This window comes from Bradysia coprophila, unplaced genomic scaffold (genome assembly GCF_014529535.1).
Source record: "Bradysia coprophila strain Holo2 unplaced genomic scaffold, BU_Bcop_v1 contig_505, whole genome shotgun sequence".
Taxonomy (NCBI): domain Eukaryota; kingdom Metazoa; phylum Arthropoda; class Insecta; order Diptera; family Sciaridae; genus Bradysia; species Bradysia coprophila.
In genome coordinates this window covers 40,876-67,713 of record NW_023503757.1, presented here as the reverse complement: position 1 = coordinate 67,713, position 26,838 = coordinate 40,876, and the positions used below count along the sequence as shown (strand labels likewise).

The 26,838-nt window shown below is 37.6% G+C and overlaps 1 protein-coding gene and 1 long non-coding RNA gene across 2 annotated transcripts; both read left to right on the top strand.

Annotated features, from left to right (window-relative positions):
* Positions 1-13,231: 13,231 nt before the first annotated feature.
* Positions 13,232-13,607, top strand: LOC119082963. The gene is made up of 3 exons (XR_005088755.1): positions 13,232-13,290; positions 13,353-13,427; positions 13,490-13,607. It is a non-coding gene; the product is annotated as an uncharacterized LOC119082963 (long non-coding RNA).
* A 7,784-nt stretch (positions 13,608-21,391) lies between these two features.
* Positions 21,392-23,398, top strand: LOC119082957. Its single transcript, XM_037192605.1, has one exon. It carries the CDS (start codon positions 21,392-21,394, stop codon positions 23,396-23,398), a length of 2,007 nt encoding a protein of 668 aa, XP_037048500.1.
* The last annotated feature ends 3,440 nt before the right edge of the window (positions 23,399-26,838 follow it).

Sequence of the window (26,838 nt, the reverse complement as noted above, 5' to 3'; positions counted from 1 at the left end):
TAAAAAAACATGGGACAAATTCAGTTACACAATATAAAACTTTAAAGCTTAAAAAAAAAAAAAAATTCGATGAAAATTATGTCCTTGAATTTAGAACAAGATTTAAAACACAAGATTAGTAAATATCTTGATATATCAAGATTGGGTGACACGAATCTTGTTATATCAAGATTGGGTGACATGAATCTTGATATATCAAGATTGGGTGACATGAATCTTGATATAAAACGAGCCACCAGAACAGTCGGAGCGTTTGCTGCGACTGAGCCCCGTACAAACCCGTATATCTATTGCGTACGTGACCCTAGTGCGTCTGTCACCCTACTTTGACCGTAAGCCTATTGCGCCGGTTAATGTAGTTAAAGTAAAATTATTATTTAATATGTACATCTTACAAATTGCGCATAGCGCAATTACGAAGCCCCGTACGACGTTCCTTTCAAATGAAACAAAAATTTCAAATCGCCCTAAAATTTTATTTTTTTGAAGGGCCTAGTATCGGCCTCAGTCCGAGGACCCAAATTTAAATTTTTTTTCAACTACATTCTATTCGGCCTTTGATTACCTCCCAAATGAAACAAAAATTACGAAAAACGGATGAAATTTGCTCGAGTTGTATGTAAAATACACATAGGGCCCTAGTAGTGGCCTTAGTCCAAGGACCCAAATTTAATTTTTTTACAATAACATTCTATTCGGCCTTTGATTACCTTCCAAACAAAAAAAATCATGAAATTCGGTCAAAATTTACTCAAGATATTGGCAAAAAACACCACGGCCGAGTGGCCGGATATGAGCTCACTCCAAGAGTAAATAAACATTTCACAGATGAATATGCTATTATATAGCTCTATATGTAGGGTTGCCATTTTTGAAAATTCGAAAAGAGGACATTTTGTACGAAAAAAGAGGACAAAAAGAGGACGCCTTTTAATTCGAAAAAGAGGACAAATATAGAGTCTTAGCTCTTTTATTATTCTATGTGGACCGATAGATATTCAAATAATTAGTGAGAAACGTTAAAATTAAAATTTCATTTGGTTTGAGGCGAATTCGAGGTTTCAGTACCTACCATTTGTAAACATGACCTTTTTTTCCTTTTTTTATAAAAACCTTCATATTCTTCCTTATTTTCCAGAAAAGTGATTCTTTTACTTTTTTTGCTAACTTTACTTAGTTCTTGAACTGTAAGCTACAAACATGCACTTATCTCAGAAGAAATTCATAAGTTTTTTTCGATACTCCATTTTTGTTTCGAAGTAAAAATCTAAAAAATAAGAAACGTGTTTCTTAATAATTTACAAATCTAGGCCTGTTCTAGGCACATTTTCTGAAATCTGACTGTTTCTGACCAATGTAGGAAAATTTTCTAAAACCTTTCCGTTTCGCACGAATTTCCTACAATCTGCCTATTTCACACCAATTTAGTTGTATTTTTAAATTGCTGCTAGAATATGACTCGATTTCAACTTAATTTCGTTTTTTAAATACTCCTGGTTTACTCCTTATATTATGCATATAAAAATTTTTTAAATAAAGAATTTTTGACTGCGAGCACTAGTCAACTATATCATTCGAATGCTGTAGAAACTATGTAGCTTTAGAAATAGCTGCGCAGCGAAATTTTTTCCGTAAAATTTGACCACATCTGTTAAGTTTTGCCAAAATTTAACAATATTTTAGAAAAAAGAGGACAAAAGAGGACGTTGTGTGAAAAAAGTGATGTTCTTAGAATTTTTACAAAAAAGAAGAATTAGACGAAAAAAGAGGACATGTCCTCTAAAAAGAGGACGAATGGCAACCCTATCTATATGCCTCGAGGGGTAACCGACTTGGGTAATTGACTACACACCCTCAAAGGAATTGACGGAGTATCCGGTAAATAATTGTAATTGATGGAATTGACCGGAATTGACTGAAATTGACTGGAAATATATGGAATTGTAAGGAATTCAAAGTAAGTGAGAGTAAATGCTGATAAGTATGATTATCGGAAAGAAGTACCAGCGAATGCAAAACCACATTATTTCCCTTTTTTTTAATTTTAAAAGCTCCCGCGCAATAAATAACAGTGTACAGTGTTGATCAGTTCCACTTTAGAACAAGTTCAACGTTCTTTTATGTTCAAAAAAATGCACAGTGAACGATTCTTCTTGGATACGCATCTGTTGTTGACAACAGATACGTAAATGACTATTCCCGCACAATATATAGTTCGGGAAAAACTGACATTTCTTAAAGAAAAAAATTTGTCGTATTTCAGTTGTCGGATGCACAAAAGTTTTTCGTCATTTCCTGGCTTGGTCCGAAAAATACTATTTACAATCGCTAAAACGAACTGGTGTGCATACGTAATTTTGCACCAGCTGGTCCAATTTGGAACTGTTGTAAATAAACAATGATATGCGATGTGAAATCATTTTACAAAACTGTCAATTGGACAGTTTAATCTAAATTTAAATTGAAAAATCTCTTCTAAAAAGTATGAGTAAAAAGTAAAGATTCTGACAAAATGAGTCACAAATGTAGGGCCAAATTTTAGTTTGATATAGTTTGACGATTCATTTTCCAAAATGCTTAAGGGTTTAACTTTGACTTTAAATTTATATCTATGTGAAAATATCGAGCAATTATTTCGAAAATTCGTGGAATTGAAGGAATTGATTGGAATTATAGGAATTGAAGGGCGAATCCGGCAAGTAGTGGTGTTAATCCGGTAATTAAAGATATAAGGTTCGTACGGGACTTCCGATCAATTAGGTTTTCAGCTAAAATTTTCCAAACGAAAATTCTTGAAATTTTTATTTAAAAAATGGCTAGTTTCTAATGCCTTCAGCAGAGCAACAACTGCACATACAATGGCACAAAAAATTGTTAGTCTTGAAAATTTCGACAAGCTATGGTAAGTAAATTACTTTTTAGACCCGTACGAAGTACTGGGGTCTTATGGGTTTACGCATACGTTTGTAACACGTCGAATTGGACTCCCTGAGTAAGGGGAAACCTATTGTGGTTGTCTAGAGATGCCAAATCCGCGAAAAAAAAATGTCCGTCTGTCCGTCTGTCCGTCTGTCTGCACGATAACTTGAGTAAAACGCATCCGATTTTGAAAATTCTTTTTTTTCCCGTTTGGTAATGTCCCCCTCCCCTCCCGAGCTGTGGCCCAATAAGTGCTTTACGGTTTTTCGAAGATATCTCCGGACATTTAAACGTTAAACTTGTAAGTGATACGTCAAATAAAAGGTATTTACAATACCGATCGACAAAAAAAAAGTTTATGGAAATCGGATGACCGACTCGTGAGTTAGACCCCTTGGTGTGGAACAGGCACAGGGCGGCAAGCAGTTTTTGCTTGTAGGTCGGCCACATTTGAACATATTTCGTCTGTTTTAGCTTTATTAGATAGGTATTGACCGTACCAATCAGGGAAAATTTTTTTTATGAAATTATGTTCTCCGGAGCGTGAGCTAGGTCTCTTGGAGTGAGCTCTTATCTGGCTACTCGGAAGTACAGTGAACGTGGTGTATTTTGACAATATCTCGAGTAAATTTTGACCGAATTTCATGAATTTTTTTTTGTTTGAAAGGTATTAACGAATGTAAAGCGTCGGTACTATTTCCGGTCTACTAACAAAATGGCTGCCGGCGGCCATATTGGATTTTAGTAAAATAGAAATATCTTGGGAAAAATGATACTTAGAGAGTTTCTGTTAACATGGAAATAATGTGTTAAGTGTGAGGGGTTTCAGGGATTCCATATATGGACATCTATATATACCTATATACAGCTATGTTGAGCTATATACAGGCATATAGAGCTATATAATAGCATATTCCTCTGTGAAATGTTTATTTACAGTGAAATATAGGTAAATATAGCGGTATATAGCTGTTTAAATAGGAATTTATGAAATTTGTCTTCGTACGGGGCTGTCTATATTGCCTCCGGCAATTTAGTTGTATATGATAACAAGGCAAAGAGTGGATAATGTAAGTGATTTTAAAGGGAGAATAGTTTTTCAGCAGAGAAGAAAATGAAGTAAGAGAAATGAAGAGTTTCACATTAAAGGCTTTTGATACGAATAGGTGTTTCGTACGGGTCGGCGTTAGCTATGTTTTCACTTCAATTATCGAAAAACAAACTCTCTTTATTCGTTTGAATCGTTTTCAACAAAGAAATGCTCGCTTTTGTCACATCTGTGTGTACTCTGAATTTTGGGTGACTCAATTGGCATTCTTTCAATTATTTTTCTATAATAGCAGCACTTGCACATTTTTCTCCTTTTTTTGTTTAAATATTTATTCATTATCATTTCATTGTTATAATGCGCGGAATACTAAAAAAACATGGGACAAATTCAGTTACACAATATAAAACTTTAAAGCTTGAAAAAAAAAAATAAAAAAAAATTCGATGAAAATTATGTCCTTGAATTTAGAACAAGATTTAAAACACAAGATTAGTAAATATCTTGATATATCAAGATTGGGTGACGCGAATCTTGGTATATCAAGATTCATGTCACCAAATCTTGATATATCAAGATTCATGCCATCGGATCTAGATATATCAAGATTTTATTGGCTAACATATTAAGGACTAGCGTCACCGTGCACAGAATTCTCACTAGCAGAGCTTATGACGAAGAATAAATAACGTCTCAGGGACTCTACCCTCACTGTACAATCAACGAAAAATGGTGATAGATTATCTGCATATTCTCGCTGGCAGTGATTACGATTCATAACGGAGAATAGTCCAATTTGCTGGATATCAATTTCATTCTACATTAACAGCGTTGCCCCGGAGCAAAGCGGACGGTCGCAATGCAAGCCGGCCGCCGGAACGGTGTTGGCAACTTAGGTGTTAATTTTTTTTCTCTCGCATCGTCCAATAATTAGTCTGTGTAATTTTTTTTTTATATAAAATTTAAATTTACGGAACCAAATATATTTAAAAAAAAAGTTACACAGACTTTGCATTAACCGTCACAAAAAGACATTTCCCAAATAATTTTTTTTCGGTTCATGCATATCTCTCCTCATTATTAGACAATGCGAGAGAAAAAAAATGAACTCCTAAGTTACCGACACCGTTCCGGCGCCCAGCTCGCATTGCGGCCCTCCGCTTCGCTCCGGGGCAATGGGCCGGATCGGTCGGCGTGTTAAAAAGCTGTTTATGTAGAATGAAATGGGTATTCATCAATTTGGACTATTCTCCGTCAGGGCGTTAGGAATCGTAATCACTGCCAGTGAAAATATGCAGATAATCTGTCACCTTTTTAGACCCGTACGAAGTATTGGGGTGTTATAGGCTTACGCATACGTTTGTAACACGTCGAATTGGAGTCCCTGAGTAAGGTTCACCAACGTGGTGAACAAGTCAGAGGGCGGTGGTCTAATACACTTGTCAAAAAAAAAAGTTTTTTTTTCAACCAAGGCGCTTAACAACACACGAGTGGTTTCGCGAGTTCACAAAATTTATCCCGAGATTATGAATTATATTAGAGGGCCCAATGTATACTACTTTATTGCAAACTCATTCGTAATTATACCATTACATGTATTTTAATCCACAACAGCAAGAAAACGAAAAACTATTTCAGTTTTCTGTCATAACGCCACACCATTTTCCTACGTTTTTTTCATACAAAAAAATTGGCTCGCACTACACAGTCAATGATAGAAATATGGCATCAAATATGACATCTGGTAATTTATGTGTGATCACAGCGAAGATTATAATCACATTGCATGAAAATGCGTCAACACTATAGCAGCATTTTTATTCACATTGTGTTGTGCTTCAGTCGGCTGTGTACTGTGTCCGTTCTGTTCTCGGTTGCTTTGTGAAAAAAATGTCGGACGATGCAAATTCAAACGATTCGATTCAAATCGATTTTGAAATCAGAACCATGTCGGGTAGTGCCAATAATTCGAACGACAGTGATGTGGAAAGTGAAATGGACAACGAAAATTTGTTACCGTCAAAGTCCAAAGTACGTTATCAAAAAGTGTACGACGAGTACAAGGCATGGAAAGAAAAGAAATTCGCGTCATCTAACTCCGAGAGAGTTGTCGCGGCATTTTTCAGTGAAATGATGCAACGCAAAAAGCCGTCATCTCTGTGGGCCCAATATTCGATGCTTAAGTCGATATCGAAAAGTATGCGCCACTGACGGCGATGTTGAAACAAAATTCACATGGGTATGAACCTAAGCAAGCAAAGACTTTCACGGACTCCGATGCGCACCAATTTCTCGACAATGCAACTGATGACGTGTGGTTGGACGTAAAGATAACCTCACTTTTTTAAATTTTTATTTCTTCTCTTATTCATTCGTTCACAATAGGTTGCTTTGGTTTTCGGAATATGCGGATGCTGTCGATCCCATGGAGTCCAAATGGACTACCATCGATACAAATATATCGATATATCGATACGAATATATCAAACGCAATGATGACATGTACTACTTGGAGATACCTAAAACAAACACTGAAACTGGGAATTCATATTATCGATTCGTTTTCTTAAAAATGTAAACATTCGTTTTTGCGGTGCAATAAAAGGTACAACCTGTTCTAAATTCGATTATATTACTTTCAGCGAAGTAACACTCATGAAAGGCCTTGGAAAGTAATGGAGTCATTACTTATACGTATTACTTCACATAAAATATCCCGAAATATCCTACATGTAATATCACCTATTACAGTGTGGGAAAAATACATGTAATGATATAATTACGGATGAGTTTGCAATAAAAGTTTAAATACACTTGAGCTGCTGCCGAAGGCTGTTACAGAGACTGTTGTATTCGTATACGAGTAGAGACGGCATGGAGAACGGACATGCGAATTACGACAGAACGGACGTGTTCTTACGTCGCTCTCTAAAATGCGTTTTCGTCTTGCATTGTGCTACAAAATTTTGATTTTGTGAATTTGTAATTCAATAATTGTAATTCAACAATATAATTAGTCCATTTAGATTTGTTTTCCTGTGCTTGTCTATTTTTTTTGCTGTGATTTTATACAAGTATTCATGTGTCATGTTCGTTTGCTTTTGTATAAAAGTGGTGCGTACAAAGAAGTTCATTGTTCTTTTGTTTGTGGTCATGCGGTTTTCATTTCGACTTTTGTTTTCTCGGGTTTATAACCTAAATTCATTGTGAGCTGTCTCACGACAATAAATAGTTCTAATCGAGCTATGAAATGAATTAAACGATGCCCCAGTCGGGCTTTGTCTCACGGCGAAATAGTTCTAATCGAGCTATGAAATGAATTAAACGATGCCCCAGTCGGGCTTTGTCTCACGGCGAAATAGTTCTAATCGAGCTATAGCGATTAATTACATCGTGCCCAAGTCGGGCTTTGTCTCACGACAAAAAATAGTTCTAGTCGAGCTATGCAACGAAACCCTAGTCGGGTTTTGTGTAACAAACGTCCCTAGTCGGTCTATGTAATAATAATAATAAATAAAAAAAAACCTAAGCCCTGGTCGGGCCCTGTCTCACGACAAAATTCACGGCTCTAGTCGAGCTAAGTAGAAATTGAACATATCAGGCCTTGTCGGGATTTGTTACACGACGAATTTCTAGTCGAGCTATGTAAAAGAGAACAAGTCGAGCTTTGTTAATAGCAATTGGAGTTCCAGAAGGAATATTCGCTTGTAAGCGTTCCACGTAATCGTTTGTTTGTGTAATTACTACTACAAACCCACTACAGGTGCCAATGCCGAGCATTTGCACATTTGTAGGTATAATTGCTTGGGTAACATCACCATTAACATACGGTAACATCAAAATAGTGCACTGAAGGGATATTCTTAACTACATGCCTGTAGTATGGAAAGTTTCCGCTCTAAATACATATGCAGTGCACGTCGGCACCAACTTTTTATAAATTTATTTTTCCAAAAGGGTGAGCACAATGGGCCCACAGGCGGCCTAAGTGCAGTATGACTGGGTAACTAGTCATACGCCCTATTTAATAAATAAATAATGTATTCGTATGTCGCGTCGCTTGCTCTAAGATCGTATGTTTGTCGGGGCATCTTAAGTTTTCAGACTGACAGTGACAAGTGTGATGTGAGTGAAACTTCTTCTTCGTCTTTTCAGCCTGTCAGTATTCATTGCTGAATGTAAGCCTCCCCAATATCATTCCATTTTGAACGATCCATTGCCACTTGTTGTCAATATATGCCTGATATTATCTTGATTCTATTTGTCCACCTAGTGAGCTTCCACTAGGTCTTGTTGTAGGTGGTCTCCAATTCAAGATGGTCTTGGTCCAACGTTCATCTGTCCTTCTCGCAGCTGCCCAGCTCTATTTCAGCGATGCTATTCTTTCCATGACACCAAGGACTTTCGTTTGTGGAATTTATTGATTTTTTATTCAATAGCGTGGTTCCAAGCATACTCCAGTCATTCCACTCAAAAACGAAACGAAAAGTGAAAAAGTGAAGGAATTTCTAAAAAAAAGAATTGCTACAAATAGCTGGTTTTATGACTAAACACTTGGAAGAATCGCTTCGACGATGGAAAAACGGATTGAATCACTTTAGTCAATGTTGGAAACGATTAAAATTATCGATAGAAACTGTGCTGAAAATTTGTTTCCAGATTCAGGAACCACGCTCCATTCGTCGATGGTCGATCAAAGTAGAAACTTCAAACGGAAGTGAATCACAAACTTTTGAGAACTGTCAGCGTCCAGAATTTGAGAAGGAGCTTCAACTTCTACACACCAAACAATGGAGTCAATGGCGAAATTTCACCCTTTCAGCATACTTAGAATCACCTTATGTAAAAATTTTGGTGTCGGCATACAGACCGATTTTTAGTAATAGAGTCATAGTCATAAGGTTACATCCTTGTGAGGCTACTGGGAGGTGTTCGAGAACCGAAAACATGTACTTTTCTTACGGGACGTTTTGCGGGTACCTGAAACGTGCAAGGTCGTGTGCAATGTCATTGAAGAGGTAATTGCATGTACTTCGGTTCATATTGTTGGGTTTAAACTTCATCCACAGTGAGTTATGAGCAGTTGAAAATAGGGTAAAAATAATGAGACCGTACACACAAACAATAACAAAGAAAAACACTCTGCAACGATTTCACTTTTACTTCGCTTTGTTTATCGGCCGACGAAGTTACTTTTCGATCGTAGGTGCAGTGACAAAAAACATCGAATTATGATCCCAATGCACAAAATAGTATGTTACAATGGGTGCTGCAGAGGTAGTTTATTACATGAGGGATCAAAATGGGCTAGATTTAAACACGTCATTCACAGAACGTACGTTTATTAACTGAAAATTTCGATAATTTCTCATTTGCGCACGGCTAACTTCGATAATTTCACATTTATTCACGGAAAACTTCGATAATTTCTCATTTATTCACGGAAAATTGACAAATTCTTGACAGTATACTAGATGTGTGTTTTATTTGTGGGGAATATGAATGAGTGACGGCGTCATGGCGTGTTTATGTTTCAGTTTGATTTTTGAAATTTGTTTTTATGGTGATATGACATTACAGGAGATAAAACCTTGTTCATAACACGGTAGTAAATGGGGGTTTTGCGCACACGATGTGTTGCCGAACTCGCTTCGCTCGTATCTCACATCTAGTGCGCAAAACAATCCCATTTACTACCTTATTATGAAAATAGCTATTTCAAACCGAGGCGCTTAAAACGCACGCATGAGTTCGCGAGTTCCTTGGCGAGTTCACAAATTGATTCCGAATGTAATGAACTACCAAGCAGCCCGCAATGTATATAGTTTTAATGCATGCCCCTCCGGAAAATAACATTACATGCATGTATGCGCCCCAAGAACTAAGAACTAAGAAAAAAAATGAGGCATAGTACATTTTCTACCTTGGTGTATATTTCGAGAATAACTTCGTATGTACAATTGTATATAACGAGCGCCAGCGAGTGTATATACAATTGTACATAAGAGGTGATTCGAGAAATATACACTAAGGTAGAACAATGTTTTATCTCCTGCAAGCTGATATTTCATACATTAGCGAAATAACCACAAAAATTTGGATTTAAAATTAATTAAGCATGTTGTTTTAAAACGCATTCACAACAAAAAACATAGCTAACGCCGACCCGTACGAAACACCTATTCGTATCAAAAGCCTTTAATGTGAAACTCTTCATTTCTCTTACTTCATTTTCTTCTCTGCTGAAAAACTATTCTCCCTTTAAAATCACTTACATTATCCACTCTTTGCCTTGTTATCATATACAACTAAATTGCCGGAGGCAATATAGACAGCCCCGTACGAAGACAAATTTCATAAATTCCTATTTAAACAGCTATATACCGCTATATTTACCTATATTTCACTATAAATAAACATTTCACAGATAAATATATGCTATTATATAGCTCTATATGCCTGTATATAGCTCAATATAGCTGTATATAGGTATATATATAGGTCCGTATATGGAATCCCTGAAACCCCACACACATAACAAATTATTTCCATGTTAACAGAAACTCTCTAAGTATCATTTTTCCCAAGATATTTCTATTTTACTAAAATCCAATATGGCCGCCGGCAGCCATTTTGTTAGGAGACTGGAAATAGTACCGACGCTTTACATTCGTTAATACCTTTCAAACAAAAAAAAATTCATGAAATTCGGTCAAAATTTACTCGAGATATTGTCAAAATACACCACGTTCACTGTACTTCCGAGTAGCCAGATAAGAGCTCACTCCAAGAGACCTAGCTCACGCTCCGGAGAACATAATTTCATAAATTTTTTTTCCCTGATTGGTACGGTCAATACCTATCTAATAAAGCTAAAACAGACGAAATATGTTCAAATGTGGCCGACCTACAAGCAAAAACTGCTTGCCGCCCTGTGCCTGTTCCACACCAAGGGGTCTAACTCACGAGTCGGTCATCCGATTTCCATAAACTTTTTTTTTGTCGATCGGTATTGTAAATACCTTTTATTTGACGTATCACTTACAAGTTTACCGTTTAAATGTCCGGAGATATCTTCGAAAAACCGTAAAGCACTTATTGGGCCACAGCTCGGGAGGGGTCGATCCAAAATCACTCATCTTCGAACTTAGCCTGTCTTTTGACATTACCAAACGGGAAAAAAAAGAATTTTCAAAATCGGATGCGTTTTACTCAAGTTATCGTGCAGACAGACGGACAGACGGACATTTTTTTTTCGCGGATTTGGCATCTCTAGACAACCACAATAGGTTTCCCCTTACTCAGGGAGTCCAATTCGACGTGTTACAAACGTATGCGTAAACCCATAAGACCCCAGTACTTCGTACGGGTCTAAAAACATCATACAGAGAATCCTTTATTTACTTACTCACACACATATACTATCCACCTCAACATTTCGTTCAAATCACATCATTCCGACTACTCTGATTATTTGATCGATGTAGAAGTGACTAACGAACCACTACCGACACCAATTGCATCGCGTTATGTGATTTGTTGGCGTAGTGGTCAGCATGTTTGGTTGATATGCTGCTGGTCCCGTGTTCGCTTCCGCCGTTCGGCGATTTTTTTTCAAATATGTAGATGGAAAGTAAATTTACCCTAGGTGGGTTATGTGTGAATTATCCAATCGTATAGGCTGTGGTTATGTATGTGTTTGTGTTTATATGCAGAAACGCGTAATGTATGAAATATCAGCTTGCAGGAGATAAACTACTTTTCCTTCTCACAAAAAAAAAGTGAAAAAACAAACAATCTGTTGTTGCATTGAAACGTTATAAAAACGAATCTAGCTCACTGGCGAAATTGGCTCGCACACCACACACACACACTTCTTTAAAAATATTGAACCCAAAAACATGAGTTGTCTCTACGCAGGCGCGCCGACTTTTGGTTTGGGTGTTGGGTGCAATGCTCTAAGATAAATTTTCAATACAAAGCATTTTAGAAAGCAAAAAACGATGGTCAGTTGAAATTTCAACAGATACAGATAGCTCTTAGACTCAGAGTCTGAGTATTCCGCATATTAAACGTCGATAAATTAGTGATATAAAAGTGAATACTTTAGCGCCGCAGGCGAAATTTTTTACAATGGAAATTTAGAACTTTTCCTACTCGGACAACGGTGGCAAAAATTTAAATTTCATCTAGTGTTACTAGTTATGATCGTTTTCCTGGCCACCAGACCTATTCCAATTTTTTTGAGCTAGGAGTTATATATCCGTTCTTTGAAGGAGGAATAGTGAGGATGACAAAATCTTAGGTCGAGATTAACAAAATCTAAGATTTTCTTCTGCAGCTCTTGAAACGGCTTTAGATGTTCCGTAGCAGATGATCATTTTTCCATTTACTAGCTCCTTACGATATTTACAAAGAACATAAATTGACCAACTAGCGAAAAATTAAAATTCGCAAACCTGAGAGTCTGTGTATACTTTCCCTAATTCTAAAGTTGAACACCCATCACTCGATTTTACGTTTGTTTTCCTTCAGATCTGTAAGCATAGAAAAGATGATGAAGAGAAATAATGGGTTTGGCTGAGCTTTCATGTGCCAATTAAAATTCGCCAAGGTCTGATTTTCTATGTAGCTGAAGTTAGCACAACCAAGAAATTTTTCAATCTCGAGCCAACAGAAGATCACAAAGGATGAAATTCTTTCAAATTTTCCAGAAATAACCTAAAATTATTATGAGTTATACAGTGTGTTCATCTTTAAAAAACATAATTTTAGATTTACCAGAGTTTTAAAAGGCATCGATGTTCGCAGTCAAGTAAGTTCTTTCTTGTCTATTATAATAGATATATATGATAAATATTTTGGCGTGAAATCTGAAATAGCTGATGGATTTTCAAATTAAATACCAAAATATCACAACCTGGAAACACTTTGTTGACTGGGTGTTAAAACGACTACCAGCACTGATCTCACCACGGAACGAAGTATGACAGTTGTCAAGAAAAGAGCAAATGCAAATGGTCGATACAATTTGCGAATCAAATAAGAAAAGTGAAGCGAAAGCGTCAGTGAGTCATCCAACGTAATCGAGCCTAATTTTCAATTTAAATCGAAGGAAATTAATTCATAGTTTTGTGTGTGCCGACAAATTCGATTATTTGCCGTTGTTTCATAATTGTAAGCCATATTTTCGATGATTCATGTTGTCGACGATCCGATAAAATTTAGATTTCATTTGAAAATTGTTTTTCAGTAATTTCGGCATTCGGGAAAAGAATCTTTGTCGTATCAACAGGTCTTAGTGAACGACAAGAACTCGTAACGTAAGAAAAATTTACCATCGCCTTTAGCGACATGATTTGTAAATTGTGAATTTCAATTTAAGGTTATCGTCGGTCACACACATTGAACTAGAGAACATTGGAGGTTGAGTCGAGGTTTGAAACGTAGGATATTAGATGTAAGATAAAACTATTTGATTTGCTCGGCGCTACATTTAGCTAACTTTTGTATATTATCTAGGAATTTGTAGCAAACAATATACGAAGTGCAATCATACGTCGTATTGGTTTCAATTAGCTGACAAACTATTATCCAACTGCGTTGTCCGCTCAACCGTCCCTTTCCTGTCCAAGTTACAAGCCCAACAGTCTACAAATTCATCTATTTGGAAAGCCAGAGGCTGAGCTGTCAGGAAATGGCACCCAAAAGGAACAAAAAGAAAACGAAAAGCAAGAGATACTCATGCGAGCTGTGTGCAGACATCAATAATAATCGAATGATCCAGTGCGACAAATGCCAAGCAAAGTTTCATCTGGAATGTTTGGATGAATTGCCAAGTCAGGTCAATACAAGTGACAAATGGTTCTGTTTGGTCTGTGAGAAGAGGAGAAAATCGGTATCAATTGCAAATCAAGGTCAATCGAAGAACTCCGAATCTCAAATCAATGCTACAAATCAAGCAGATGGTTCAAAGAGCAAGAAAGATCAAGATGCGGACATCGTAGATGTTCAAAGTCGAAGCTCCACAACTAAATCGACCGGAAACCGAAAAGCGTTAATAGAATTGCAACGTATCGAAGAGGAACGATCGCTAAAAGCAAAACGCGATGAAGAATACCTCGACAGCAAATACAAAATTCTAATGGAGAACTGTGAAAACAAATCGGATGGGTCAGTTAGTGAGAAAGACAACATCGAGAGAGAGGCGTATACACAGCAATGGGTACATCAACAAGCACGCAAATCGAATTCAGCAAATGTTCCGAAATTTCCGCCAACAAATCAAAGTGAAGATGGTCGAGAACTCTACGATCGATTGATGAAATCGTTCTCGAAAACGATCGATGCCTTTCATTTCGATGAAACGTCACCAATGGATCAACGAGCGAAAACCTCTTTGAGAAGCGAGCATCCACCGAAACGCAGTCAAATGAATGAAGAAAGTCGATCCGTTACAGAACACGATAGAGAGAACCCATCAAAAGGGTTTGAGGGTGTAGGTGAACCGAATTACAATTCAACGTTCGCCGCTCCCCGAGATGGTCAAGCGAAAGTTTCAAATCAAGGTTTTGTCGGCCCATTCAACTTCAACCGAATGGATGCTGCAGCAAGGGAACGTTTCAAAGCATTATTTCCAGAAACTGCTAAAAAGTTGCTGAAAGAAACTCCTAAAAGCCCGTTACCACACGAAGATCACGATGAAAATCCTGTGGGGAATGCAACAAGTGTAGAGTTTCAAGAATTAAATGATGCCAACACACTCGAATGGGATAACTATATCGGATCGCAAAACAACGGATCGCAAAACAACACCATAAATCTATACCGTCAGCTCCAAAATACGATGATGAACCAACTGAAAGAGTTCTATGACGAGCACTACAAATCGACACCAAATCCCCATCGAAATGAGTCAAATGGAACCAGGTTTCACCGATCGAATGCTACAAGCTTAAATGGTGAAGAAGACGTACATGAAAGAATTGACGGCGAATTCCAGTCATTCAATAATCCGTCGAATGACCGTCAAAATAATCGCCAGGAATTTCGAGACTCGTTAGAAGATCTTCAAAATCGGCCTATTCCTCCGACCGTAAATAATAGAAGCAACCGGCGAGTTGAATTTGAAGAGCCACCAGATCAATCCCGAAATCAGCCAAGATCCTCGAACACCAGCAATGGTCCAAGAAACAGTTTCGATATTACGGAACCCGAGGAGACGAATGACGACTTCCAAAGTCAATCGAATAGGCGTAACGGAAATAATCGATCGGGAGTAATGAATCAACCGACGTCAGCGGACGATGGCGGAATCTCAAAAAAGCAGATAGCGTCAAGACAAGTCATCAAAGAAAAACTACATAATTTCTTCGGTGATCCATGCGAATGGCTGATATGGTACCATCAATTCAAAGACAGTTCCGAACTATGCGGTTATTCAAACGCAGAAAATATGAACAGGCTAAGGGGATGTCTACAGGGTAAAGCGAAGAAAGCTGTTGCAGGTTTTCTATTCCACCCTGATGCAGTTTCAACAGTCATCGATACACTAAGAAAATTATTTGGGAGGCCCGAAGTGATAATCAAAGCGATAAGTCAGAAAATCAGAGACCAACAGCCGATTAAAGCCGATAATTTGGAAGATTCGATGAGCTACGCATTTGAAGTTAAGACGATTACGACAACGATTGAATTACTAGAACGCCCGAGCTATTTAACCGACCCATCGCTGGTTGACGATCTGGTGAGCAAGCTGCCAATGCAAGAGAAGAAAGATTGGGCTCATTTCAGTGCTCGGTTACCGAACTGTACTTTAAAAACGTTATCGAGGTGGCTGTACGATATGGCCATGATATTGAGCACCGTATCAACGCCAACAACATCAAAATCCAGCGACCGTAAAGCGGAAAAGGGGAAGTTTGACAAAAATGAAAAGGTTTCAGGCCTGGAGTTAGTCAATGTCCATGTCGATAGAAATCAAAACGGCAACAAGTCATGCTTGGTGTGTCAAAATGAGTGCAGCAACGCAGAGAATTGCTCGAAATTCAAGTCGCTCGATGTCAACGCTAAATGGAAGGCAGTTATCGAAAACAAACTATGTCGAAGATGTCTGCGTAAGCATAAAAATCCTTGCAAAGCCACAAATGTATGTGGGAAAAATGGTTGCACATACAAGCATCACTTCCTCCTACACAACGATGAACGACACTTACCGAATAAGAATTCCAGTAATGGTTCAACAGTAGCCAACACTAACACCACAGCTTCATCGAATTTTCACAATATGCCACAAGTTTCAACAATGCTCCGAATCGTTCCAGTAATTTTACACAATGGCTCCAAATCAATCGCTACATTTGCCTTCCTCGATGAAGGAACAACAGTAACAATGATGGAGAAACGATTAGCCGATTTGCTTGGTTTGAAAGGAACGTCTGAACAAATTTGTTTGATCTGGACAAAGAAAATTCATCGGCGTGAACAAGCTGAAAGAGTTTCACTGGAAATATCCGGAACTGGAGATTCATACAAACGATACGAGCTGAAGGGTGTGCGAACTGTAGAAGATTTAAATCTGCCAGTTCAATCGATCGATAAAGACGAATTAATCACGAAATACCCGCACTTGAAAAATGTTCCCTTCGTGAGCTATAACAACGCCATCCCGGGGATCATGATTGGTTCCGATATGCCGAAATTTGGATCGCAACTGCAAGTTGTAGAATCAGAAATGATGGAAATTAACGGTTACAACGGGCCGATAGCAACAAGAACACGTCTTGGATGGACAGTGCATGGGCCAAGAGATAATTCAACACTAAACGAACATATGAACGTACATCAGATCGAAATTTGCCCTCATCACAATGATTTGGACAGCGACATACATCAACGGGTGAAAGAGTTTTTCAGTATTGAAAATTTTGGAGTTCAAGCAATTGGCAAATTCAGTTTAAACTCAAAGGATGAAGAAAGAGCATTGGAAATGCTGGAAAAACTTACCCGAAAAGTCAATGGCAAATACGAAACCGGACTTCTATGGAAAAGTGAAAATATAAATCTGCCGGACAGTTATCCAATGGCTTTGAAACGTCTCGTCAGTCTTGAGAGACATGGCCCCGAAATGGTTCGAACAATGAGTGCAAAGGTCGCCGACTATGTATCGAAAGGTTATGCAAGAAAATTAACGCCTGCAGACTTATTATATGATGGACCTGTTTGGTATCTACCATTGTTTGGCGTAATACATCCAAAAAAACCAGAGAAAATTCGTATGGTTTTCGATGCCACCGCCAAAGTGAAAAACGTCTCGTTGAATTCAGCATTGTTAAAGGGTCCCGATCTGTACACGTCACTCATCGATATTTTAAGGCGATTTCGTGAAAGGTTGGTCACAGGTGGAGGTGACATTGCCGAAATGTTTCATCAAGTGGGAATAATCCAAAAGGATCGGCATTTTCAACGATTTCTGTTCCGCGAAAATAGTACGAAGAAACCAGATGTTTACCAAATGGAAGTGTTAACGTTCGGAGCCAGTTGTAGTCCTTTATCAGCTCAGTTCGTCAAAAATAAGAATGCAAAGGAGCATATCAATACACATCCGCGAGCTGTGAGTGCTATACTGGATAATCATTACGTGGATGATATGATGGAAAGCGAGCACTCTGAGAGAGAAATGATTCAGCTGATACGTGACGTTAAAATGATTCATGCAAAAGCCGGTTTCAACATTCGCAATTTCATATCAAATTCGTCAAATGTCCTGAAAGCAATCGGTGAAAGTGAATCGAACAACGTTAAAGACATCGCACCGAAAACGGAACTCAAAGTAGAACGAGTACTTGGAATGTGGTACAGTCGTTGAAAAGTGAAAACTAACATGTTTTCTGTTTTGGGACTAGTTTTGGGTTGAATTGTGGGACAAAAATACTTAATTTAATGAACAACAGTGGCGCTAGTTGTCCAGCAAAGTTTTTATTCCATAAAATTCTGACACTTTTGATTCGGGGTGCTCACATTCGCACCATAAAAAATTCAAACGAGCAGTTAACAAAATCGAGAACATAAATGTACACATTTTTTGCGATGCTGACCCTTCCCAAGAATTGTTGACATTGTATCTTGAAATACACACATTATCCTCATGTTTATTTCTGAAATTTAAAGTAAAATTGTGAAATCTTGATGCATTGGAATTGAAGCTGCTGGTTACATTTTTAAATGGTACGGTAATGAGCAGTCAAAATTCAAATGTCAGAATCACTGTTCGCGTAGTATTGTTCTCGCATTCATTATTCTTGTGTCAATTTGATTCGGTTGTGATGTGAGAAAATTTCTGCTAAGCTTTGTGCATTATTCGCGATTTTTAAGTGCGTTAAACATTGCAAATAGCCAAATATTTTTGTGAACGGCTAAAAGTGTTGAGGAAATTTCGGAAATATACGTGTGTGGAAGATACACATCAAAACATTGCTGTCGGTTTCAAATTTAAACATCCACAGCCAATGTTTTGATCGTGTTTTCCCATACAAATGATACGAAATGTGAAATAAGAAATTAACTAAGTATTTGGCCGCGGTTAATTGCTAATAATTTCTATTTTCTAATCGAAAATCTTTAAATCGAAGAATTTGACTTCGAAGGAATTTTCTGCTTTTGATGTGGTCAGAAATAATCAATAAATTATTTGCTTTTCTTCATCTAAAAAGGTTTTTTTTTATCAAACTTTCCTTCAAATCAAGATAAAGCAGCTGCCGGTTGTTAGACGAGTTTAAGTTCATCAATCCTCTACGTTTTAGTAATCGACGTTTTGTCGATGTGGTGAACGCTTTACCTTCATTTCGTGAAAATAATGATTCAATTATTGCTGATTTTGTGTGAATGCGATAATTTTTGAACGGTTCCCTTAAAAGATGGAGAAACAACTTAAAATATGAAAGATCTCTCTTCTTGACACCCAAGATTCTCGCTTGGTTAAAAAAAATTGCCTTTGTTAAATGTCAAAATTAGCCCCTTTCCAGGTCAGTAAGTAAATTTCCAAGTAAATTATGTTTTCATGTTTCGGGGCCAAAATTAGGGCAACTTTTTTGGTTTTATCTGGTTTTCGGCCGTTTACATGAAAAATTACTTGTGTACCAGTTTGGAACGATTGATCTGAGGCACTTTCGCTTGTGAACCTTGCTCTGCCCAAACTACAGCTCGTGAAATTGCCTCTAATCAGTCGTCCAAAACAGCGACAATAACTAATTACTTCAACAGTAAAAATTGGTAAGGTTGTAAGCGTTTGGGAGGATCTGCGTGACTTGAAAATTCACATCATAACGGCGACGAGAATCTTCACGCCCCATTGTATCGTCAACCACGTATTGAGAGCAACACTGAACTGAGTGTGTTATAATCGCTGCACGTGTATTGACTGAATTGATCACAGTCATGAGATTTTGGTCGATCAAAAAAATAATTTAGAAATGGGTCCCTTCGTTTCTTTATGCTGCATAGTGAAATATCCAAGGTGTAAGTTGACTTTACCAGTGCAGCTGTACCTACTGCGGTATAGTACTTTCTCATAAACGTTGTCATGCTTTTGGTAGAACTATACGGTTGATTGATTCTGTTCGAAAATCTCTAACATCACGAAAATCGTTCATATTATTGCTATAAATGCGTTCCTGTTCCTAGTCTATTTTGATAAATCATTATTCAGCCGTTATGAACTTTGTATTACTAAAAACTCCAAGATAATGAAAAGTCTGATGACTTGAAAGGGATCTCGCTGCCAACTACAAACGTCCTCATTTAAGACTTGATCTTTTGATAGTAGGAACTTCTTAGAACATAGTATTGATCACAAACCGAACATTCGAATAGCATGCATCGATTTGCTAAGCTCTTGTTTTCGGTGAGAGATACTAACTGTTGATATCAGTGTACAGTTCATATAAAATGCTGATGCACATTTCCATGTGTTATTAAATATTTCGAAAATATTGACGCACACTGAGACTCAAAAAGCTTCTTGGACAAGATAACTTCCTTATGAAAATTTGATTTAAAAAAAACCTTTTTAGATGAAGAAAAGCAAATAATTTATTGATTATTTCTGACCACATCAAAAGCAGAAAATTCCTCCGAAGTCAAATTCTTCGATTTAAAGATTTTCGATTAGAAAATAGAACTTATTAGCAATTAACCGCGGCCAAATACTTAGTTAATTTATTATTTTACTTTTCGTATCATTTGTATGGGAAAACACGATCAAAACATTGGCTGTGGATGTTTAAATTTGAAACCGACAGCAATGTTTTGATGTGTATCTTCCACACACGTATATTTCCGAAATTTCCTCAACACTTTTAGCCGTTCACAAAAATATTTGGCTATTTGCAATGTTTAACGCACTTAAAAATCGCGAATAATGCACAAAGCTTAGCAGAAATTTTCTCACATCACAACCGAATCAAATTGACACAAGAATAATGAATGCGAGAACAATACTACGCGAACAGTGATTCTGACATTTGAATTTTGACTGCTCATTACCGTACCATTTAAAAATGTGACCAGCAGCTTCAATTCCAATGCATCAAGATTTCACAATTTTACTTTAAATTTCAGAAATAAACATGAGGATAATGTGTGTATTTCAAGATACAATGTCAACAATTCTTGGGAAGGGTCAGCATCGCAAAAAATGTGTACATTTATGTTCTCGATTTTGTTAACTGCTCGTTTGAATTTTTTATGGTGCGAATGTGAGCACCCCGAATCAAAAGTGTCAGAATTTTATGGAATAAAAACTTTGCTGGACAACTAGCGCCACTGTTGTTCATTAAATTAAGTATTTTTGTCCCACAATTCAACCCAAAACTAGTCCCAAAACAGAAAACATGTTAGTTTTCACTTTTCAACGGCTGTATAATACGAAGAATGACAACTTTACCTTCTCGTTAAAGTACACACTGATTGATGAGAAAATTTTCAAAGGACACAAGCTGCCAACGAAGCGAGAAATTCTAAGAACGCTGAGAAATCCAAGAAATCTGGAAATCACAACTGGACTGGGACACACAAATAACATCAAAACATCTTGTTGATCGATGGAAACGATGGTTGTCAGTATTGCCAGGAGTGGAAAACGTGAATGTACCGAGACTCTACTCGCCAAGAATGTCACCGAATTTGCCTAAGTCAATCCAGATGCATGTATTCGTGGACGCAAGCGAAGAAGCGTTCGCAGCGGTAATATAATTACGTATCGAAGACAACAATGGCATAGACGTTGCTTTCGTGGGATCGAAAGCTAGAGCCGCTCCAATAAAGTATTTGTCGATACGAAGAAAGGAACTCCAAGGCAGTATTCTTGGAACTAGACTGTCAACAAGTATCAAAAATGCTCAAAGATTCGTCATAGACAAACGTGTAATGTGGACGGACTCAGCAACAGTCATCAGTTGGTTGAATTCCGAAAACCGAAAGTACACTCAATTCGTTGCACATCGGGTGGGAGAAATTCTGGAAAGTACAGATGTGAACGAATGGAGGTGGATACCCACCAATGAGAACGTAGCAGATGAAGCAACGAAATTGACAAAAACACCGAATTTCGAGCCGACTAACCGCTGGTTCCATGGGCCAGATTTTCTCCGTCTAAGTGAAGATAAATGGCCAGAGAAGAAACCGATCAAAATCGACATCGAGGAGGAAATGAAAGCGAATTTTCTTCATTCAAGTCTGGTGTTACCTAAGATCATCGATCCAGATCGTTTCTCGAATTATAATCGGATGATCCGATCACTCGCGTACGCAATCAGATTCATCAACCTGTTCACCGGCAAAGCAAAAAAAGGTGAACCGTTAAAACAAGAAGAGCTGCGCAAAGCAGAAAATTTGATAATTCGTCAAGCACAATTCGAAGGATATCCGACGGAAATGGTAACTCTCCTGAGAAATGAAATTCTTCCAATCGAACAACAAAAGTGTATCGAAAAGCCAAGTCTGTTATATGAAAGCACACCATTCTTAGATGCCGATAAAATTCTACGTATGAAAGAGCGAATTGATGGCGCGCGAGAATTATCAATGGATACGAAACGTCCAATTGCCTTACCTAAGAATGGAAGAATTACCGAGCTACTGCTGACCGAATATCACTCCAAATTTTTCCATCAAAATCATGAAACAGTCGTGAACGAAGTACGACAGAAATTCTACATTCCTCGTTTACGAGAGGTGCTAAAAAGAATCCGGAAAAATTGTCAAAGTTGCAAGATCAAGAAGGCTCATCCTATTCCACCACAAATGGCGGATTTACCACAAGCAAGATTGGCGACAAGATTCATTCCGTTCTCATTTGTCGGAATTGATTTTTTTGGTCCGATTTATGTGTCAGTTGGACGTCGCAGAGAGAAGAGGTGGGGTGTGCTATTCACATGCCTCACTATAAGAGCAGTACATATCGAAATAGCGTCAGGATTGGATACGAACTCGTGTATACTGTGCATTCAAACCTTCGTTGCTGATCGAGGACCAGTTGTCGAATTCCACAGTGATTGGGGTACGAATTTCAAAGGAAGCAATAACGAACTCCAAGAAGAAATCAAGAAAATCGACTTTGAACGATTGCAAACCGAATTCACATCAACGTACACAAAATGGATATTCAATCCGCCAGCGTCGCCACATATGGGTGGGAGTTGGGAAAGACTGATACGCTCTGTCAAGTCATCAATTAATGAAATCATGCCAACTCGCACACCGAAGGAAGACATGTTACGCAATCTGATGAAGCAAGTGCAGAACGTCATCAACTCAAGGCCGTTGACATTTATTCCATTGGATGTGGAGGAAGACGAAGCATTGACTCCCAACCACTTCATTAGACTTTCGTCGAACGGTCTAAAGCCACCATGTGAGATCGAATTGGACGGTGCATATTTGAGAAGAAGCTGGAAAGAATCTCAACGGTTGACCGAATTGTTTTGGAAACGTTTCATCAGAGAATATCTACCGTCAATAACTCGACGAACTAAATGGCATCAGAAGGTGGCACCGTTGAAAGTTGGCGATTTGGTTTTGATAGTCGACGAGAATAACCCGAGAAACACATATCCTAAGGCAAAGATTATCCAAACCGTCGTCGGGTCAAACAATCAGGTACGTCGAGCAAAAGTGGAATTGATTGCGGGTACGAAGTCTACCTCCGACGGGAAAATTTACGAGGTGAAGAAAGGAAATTTATGGAGATCTGCTCACAAGCTAGCACTGCTGGACGTCGAGACAAAGAATGGTTTAGCTTCTCCCAAATTGGATAGCGAAACGGGTGGGAGTGTTAAAACGACTACCAGCACTGATCTCACCACGGAACGAAGTATGACAGTTGTCAAGAAAAGAGCAAATGCAAATGGTCGATACAATTTGCGAATCAAATAAGAAAAGTGAAGCGAAAGCGTCAGTGAGTCATCCAACGTAATCGAGCCTAATTTTCAATTTAAATCGAAGGAAATTAATTCATAGTTTTGTGTGTGCCGACAAATTCGATTATTTGCCGTTGTTTCATAATTGTAAGCCATATTTTCGATGATTCATGTTGTCGACGATCCGATAAAATTTAGATTTCATTTGAAAATTGTTTTTCAGTAATTTCGGCATTCGGGAAAAGAATCTTTGTCGTATCAACAGGTCTTAGTGAACGACAAGAACTCGTAACGTAAGAAAAATTTACCATCGCCTTTAGCGACATGATTTGTAAATTGTGAATTTCAATTTAAGGTTATCGTCGGTCACACACATTGAACTAGAGAAATTGGAGGTTGAGTCGAGGTTTGAAACGTAGGATATTAGATGTAAGATAAAACTATTTGATTTGCTCGGCGCTACATTTAGCTAACTTTTGTATATTATCTAGGAATTTGTAGCAAACAATATACGAAGTGCAATCATACGTCGTATTGGTTTCAATTAGCTGACAAACTATTATCCAACTGCGTTGTCCGCTCAACCGTCCCTTTCCTGTCCAAGTTACAAGCCCAACACTGGGAACATCGATGATTTTTAAAAGTCTAAGAAATCTCAAATATGTTCCGAACTAAAAAAGAAGCCCAGTGTATTGCTGGGAGCCCTAATAATTAGAAATTTTTCGTAGTTTTAGGCCACTAGAAACTGTTTCTGGGTGTGGTGATAACAAAAATCAACTACTCTTATATTTTGCCATTTCGAGATGCTCAGATTTTCGGATACATTCACTTATACTTTGTTACATAACTTTACCCTAAAATATAGATGTAAAACCACCATAGGTAACACTATTATTATACCCTAAGTCACACAAAAAAAAATGTAATAAATCCACAATGGAAAAGGAATATTAGTGGCGAGTGAACTGTGATGTTCCCGATTAATGAAAGTAAAACAAAATTTTATAATACAGCGGCCGTACAACAGGCCGCCATTCTTAATGTGAATAAAGTTTTCACTGAAATTACATCAGGAATGGTGCCTCAAATGCTTTTTGAGTTTGGCTATTTTTCAAGAATCGGGAACATAATCCCTCTTCTTCTCCACTGACATATTTAGGTACGTTTTATAAAAGTTATGGAAAAAAGTGTAAGTGAACATTCCTAAAATCTCAGCATGGAAATAGATAGATAGATAAATATATGGGACATTCTCAAGTTAAATAGAAATGTCGTACATTTTGGAGCACTCTGCGAAAGCTGTTGACTACGCCCGTTGTCTACATCTTCAAATTACCATTGGCATGAAAATATGAAGAAAAATAATAGAGTGATGTGTTACCGCAATACATAGTCAACATCATTCACTGAATACTTCAATATGTACGAAATTTGTAATTCAACTAACTGTTTATTCTAGGAGTTTAAATTGTTAAGGTTGTGTCGACAAATTCTTGTCATTGCTTTCTACTTTCTACAGACATCTAATTGTAGTCTGTACTCTTGGTTTTGATAGAGTAGAAGAAGACATTTCTAAGAAAAAATGAATAGCCTCGATAGTGAGAAATACATAGAATTGCCTGAGACATGACATTTTTTTGAAAGTAGAATATAAGTTCTAGCTAAAGTCTAGCATTTTGTTGGGTGCTACGCACCCAACAGGTTTTGGTGTTGGGTGCTTCGGCACCCAACGCCACCTAGAAGTCGGCGCGCCTGTCTCTACGTGCTATTATAACACTGCTACAGGTACCCAATTATATTATGACTATAGGATTGTAGGATGCATTACTTTTACATCCTAGACACTTCCCACATTCAATTGAACCAACGAATTCAATTTCATTTTTGATTTTGTCGATTGGCACCAATGACATACAAGTAGTTAGTTCTCACTATCTGCTTGTGGTGGCACCATATACTTTGCGTGTCCAAGCACTTAAAGAAGTACTAGGTAGCGTCAATCAAAATTCTGAAAGGACAGTTTAGATCACATCTGACTTGATCGCAAAGACAGTAAGCAATTTAGAAGGTTTTTTTTGTTTACTATATGTATTTTACATGCTATATGCGTCAAAAACGGTACTTTTCATGTTTCACGCACTACTTTCGACGCCCAAAGCATGTAAAATCCACTCGGGATAAAAAGATGAAATGTCACTTTTTTGTGTGTTTATTGACATCAACTGCGCCTCGGATCAACAAAATTCACACGAAAACCATACTTTTCATCTTTTTATCACAAGAAATGTAAAATACAAATGCTTTTCTGATCTTTCAAACATGAGAAGGAAATTCGTGTGAAATGGGAGAAATGTAAAACGCAAATGAAATACATGTAGAAGGAATGGAACGAATTACACGAAGAAAACCAACGAAAGCGTTAAAAACGTGTGTTGATTGTTGAGTTTAAATTGGACAAAATAGTAAAATTCTAATCATAAGATGTTATGCAACAAAATAGCGATCGGCTGTACCTCTACCGTTTTTGATATCAGCCTTCTTGGTACATAACATATGCAAGATTCTTTTCATAACATTTTCATTGTTCATTTGTCAACAGATTGCGAAGTGACATTTCAGTGTATTTTTTAGCTTTTCGTGATATCGCAAAAACTGCAGGTTATTTCATTAACTTTGGGAACACGGGTTCTCCAATTTAAATGAGTGATAGATCGTTGGATTCGTCTTTCAATTCTAGAGAAGTCGCATCTTTAATTTTTTCGATTAATTTTGTTTGTTTTCGGTGCAAAGTGGTCAAGAGTGAAGGCTTGCCGTATCAATTCTTCAATGCTAGCACCAGTGTTTGCATACAGTGTCGTTGAGGACCTGTACCTTAACATCCAAAAATGCAATGTCAGGGGCGCTTTCAATAAATCGTCCCAGTTCACTTTCCGTAAGAATTTTCGCTTTCTTCGGCTTGTGCCCCTTCGATTTATTTTTCAGCAAACTAATTAGCGATGGATATGTTGAGATGTCAACATTGGTGAAAACTTTCATCGTCGACTTTTTAGCATCGAATATCGTAGCCACAATGTCGATGGTGAAGATACTTTTGCCATCTCAGAAAAGTAAGACAACAAAACACGTTCTGAATCCGAATTTGCCTTTTTGGAATCCTTCCATTTTTGAAAATTGTCGAAGACCTGCTGACAGCGAGCTTTTGATTTTGCAGGTAGTAAGTCAGCACCTTCTTCACAATCCCAATCCAAATCACTGTCACCATCAATATCAATAAGCCCGTTTTTGGCAGAAAGGTTTTCCATTTTCTCGCACAAAATTCCCTTAATTGAAAAAGTTTAATTTTCACAAAAATTTCTCAAATTTTTTTCAGCAAAGTGAAACACCTACAATAAGGCTAATATGTATGCTGAGATATCAGCTTTGTTGCCAGGGATAAAGGAAGTTGATGAGTCCTCC

What these genes read in the sequence shown, in the direction of transcription:
- LOC119082957 (XM_037192605.1), top strand. Translation starts at nt 21,392, where the DNA reads ATGTGGACGGACTCAGCAACAGTCATCAGTTGGTTGAATTCCGAAAAC.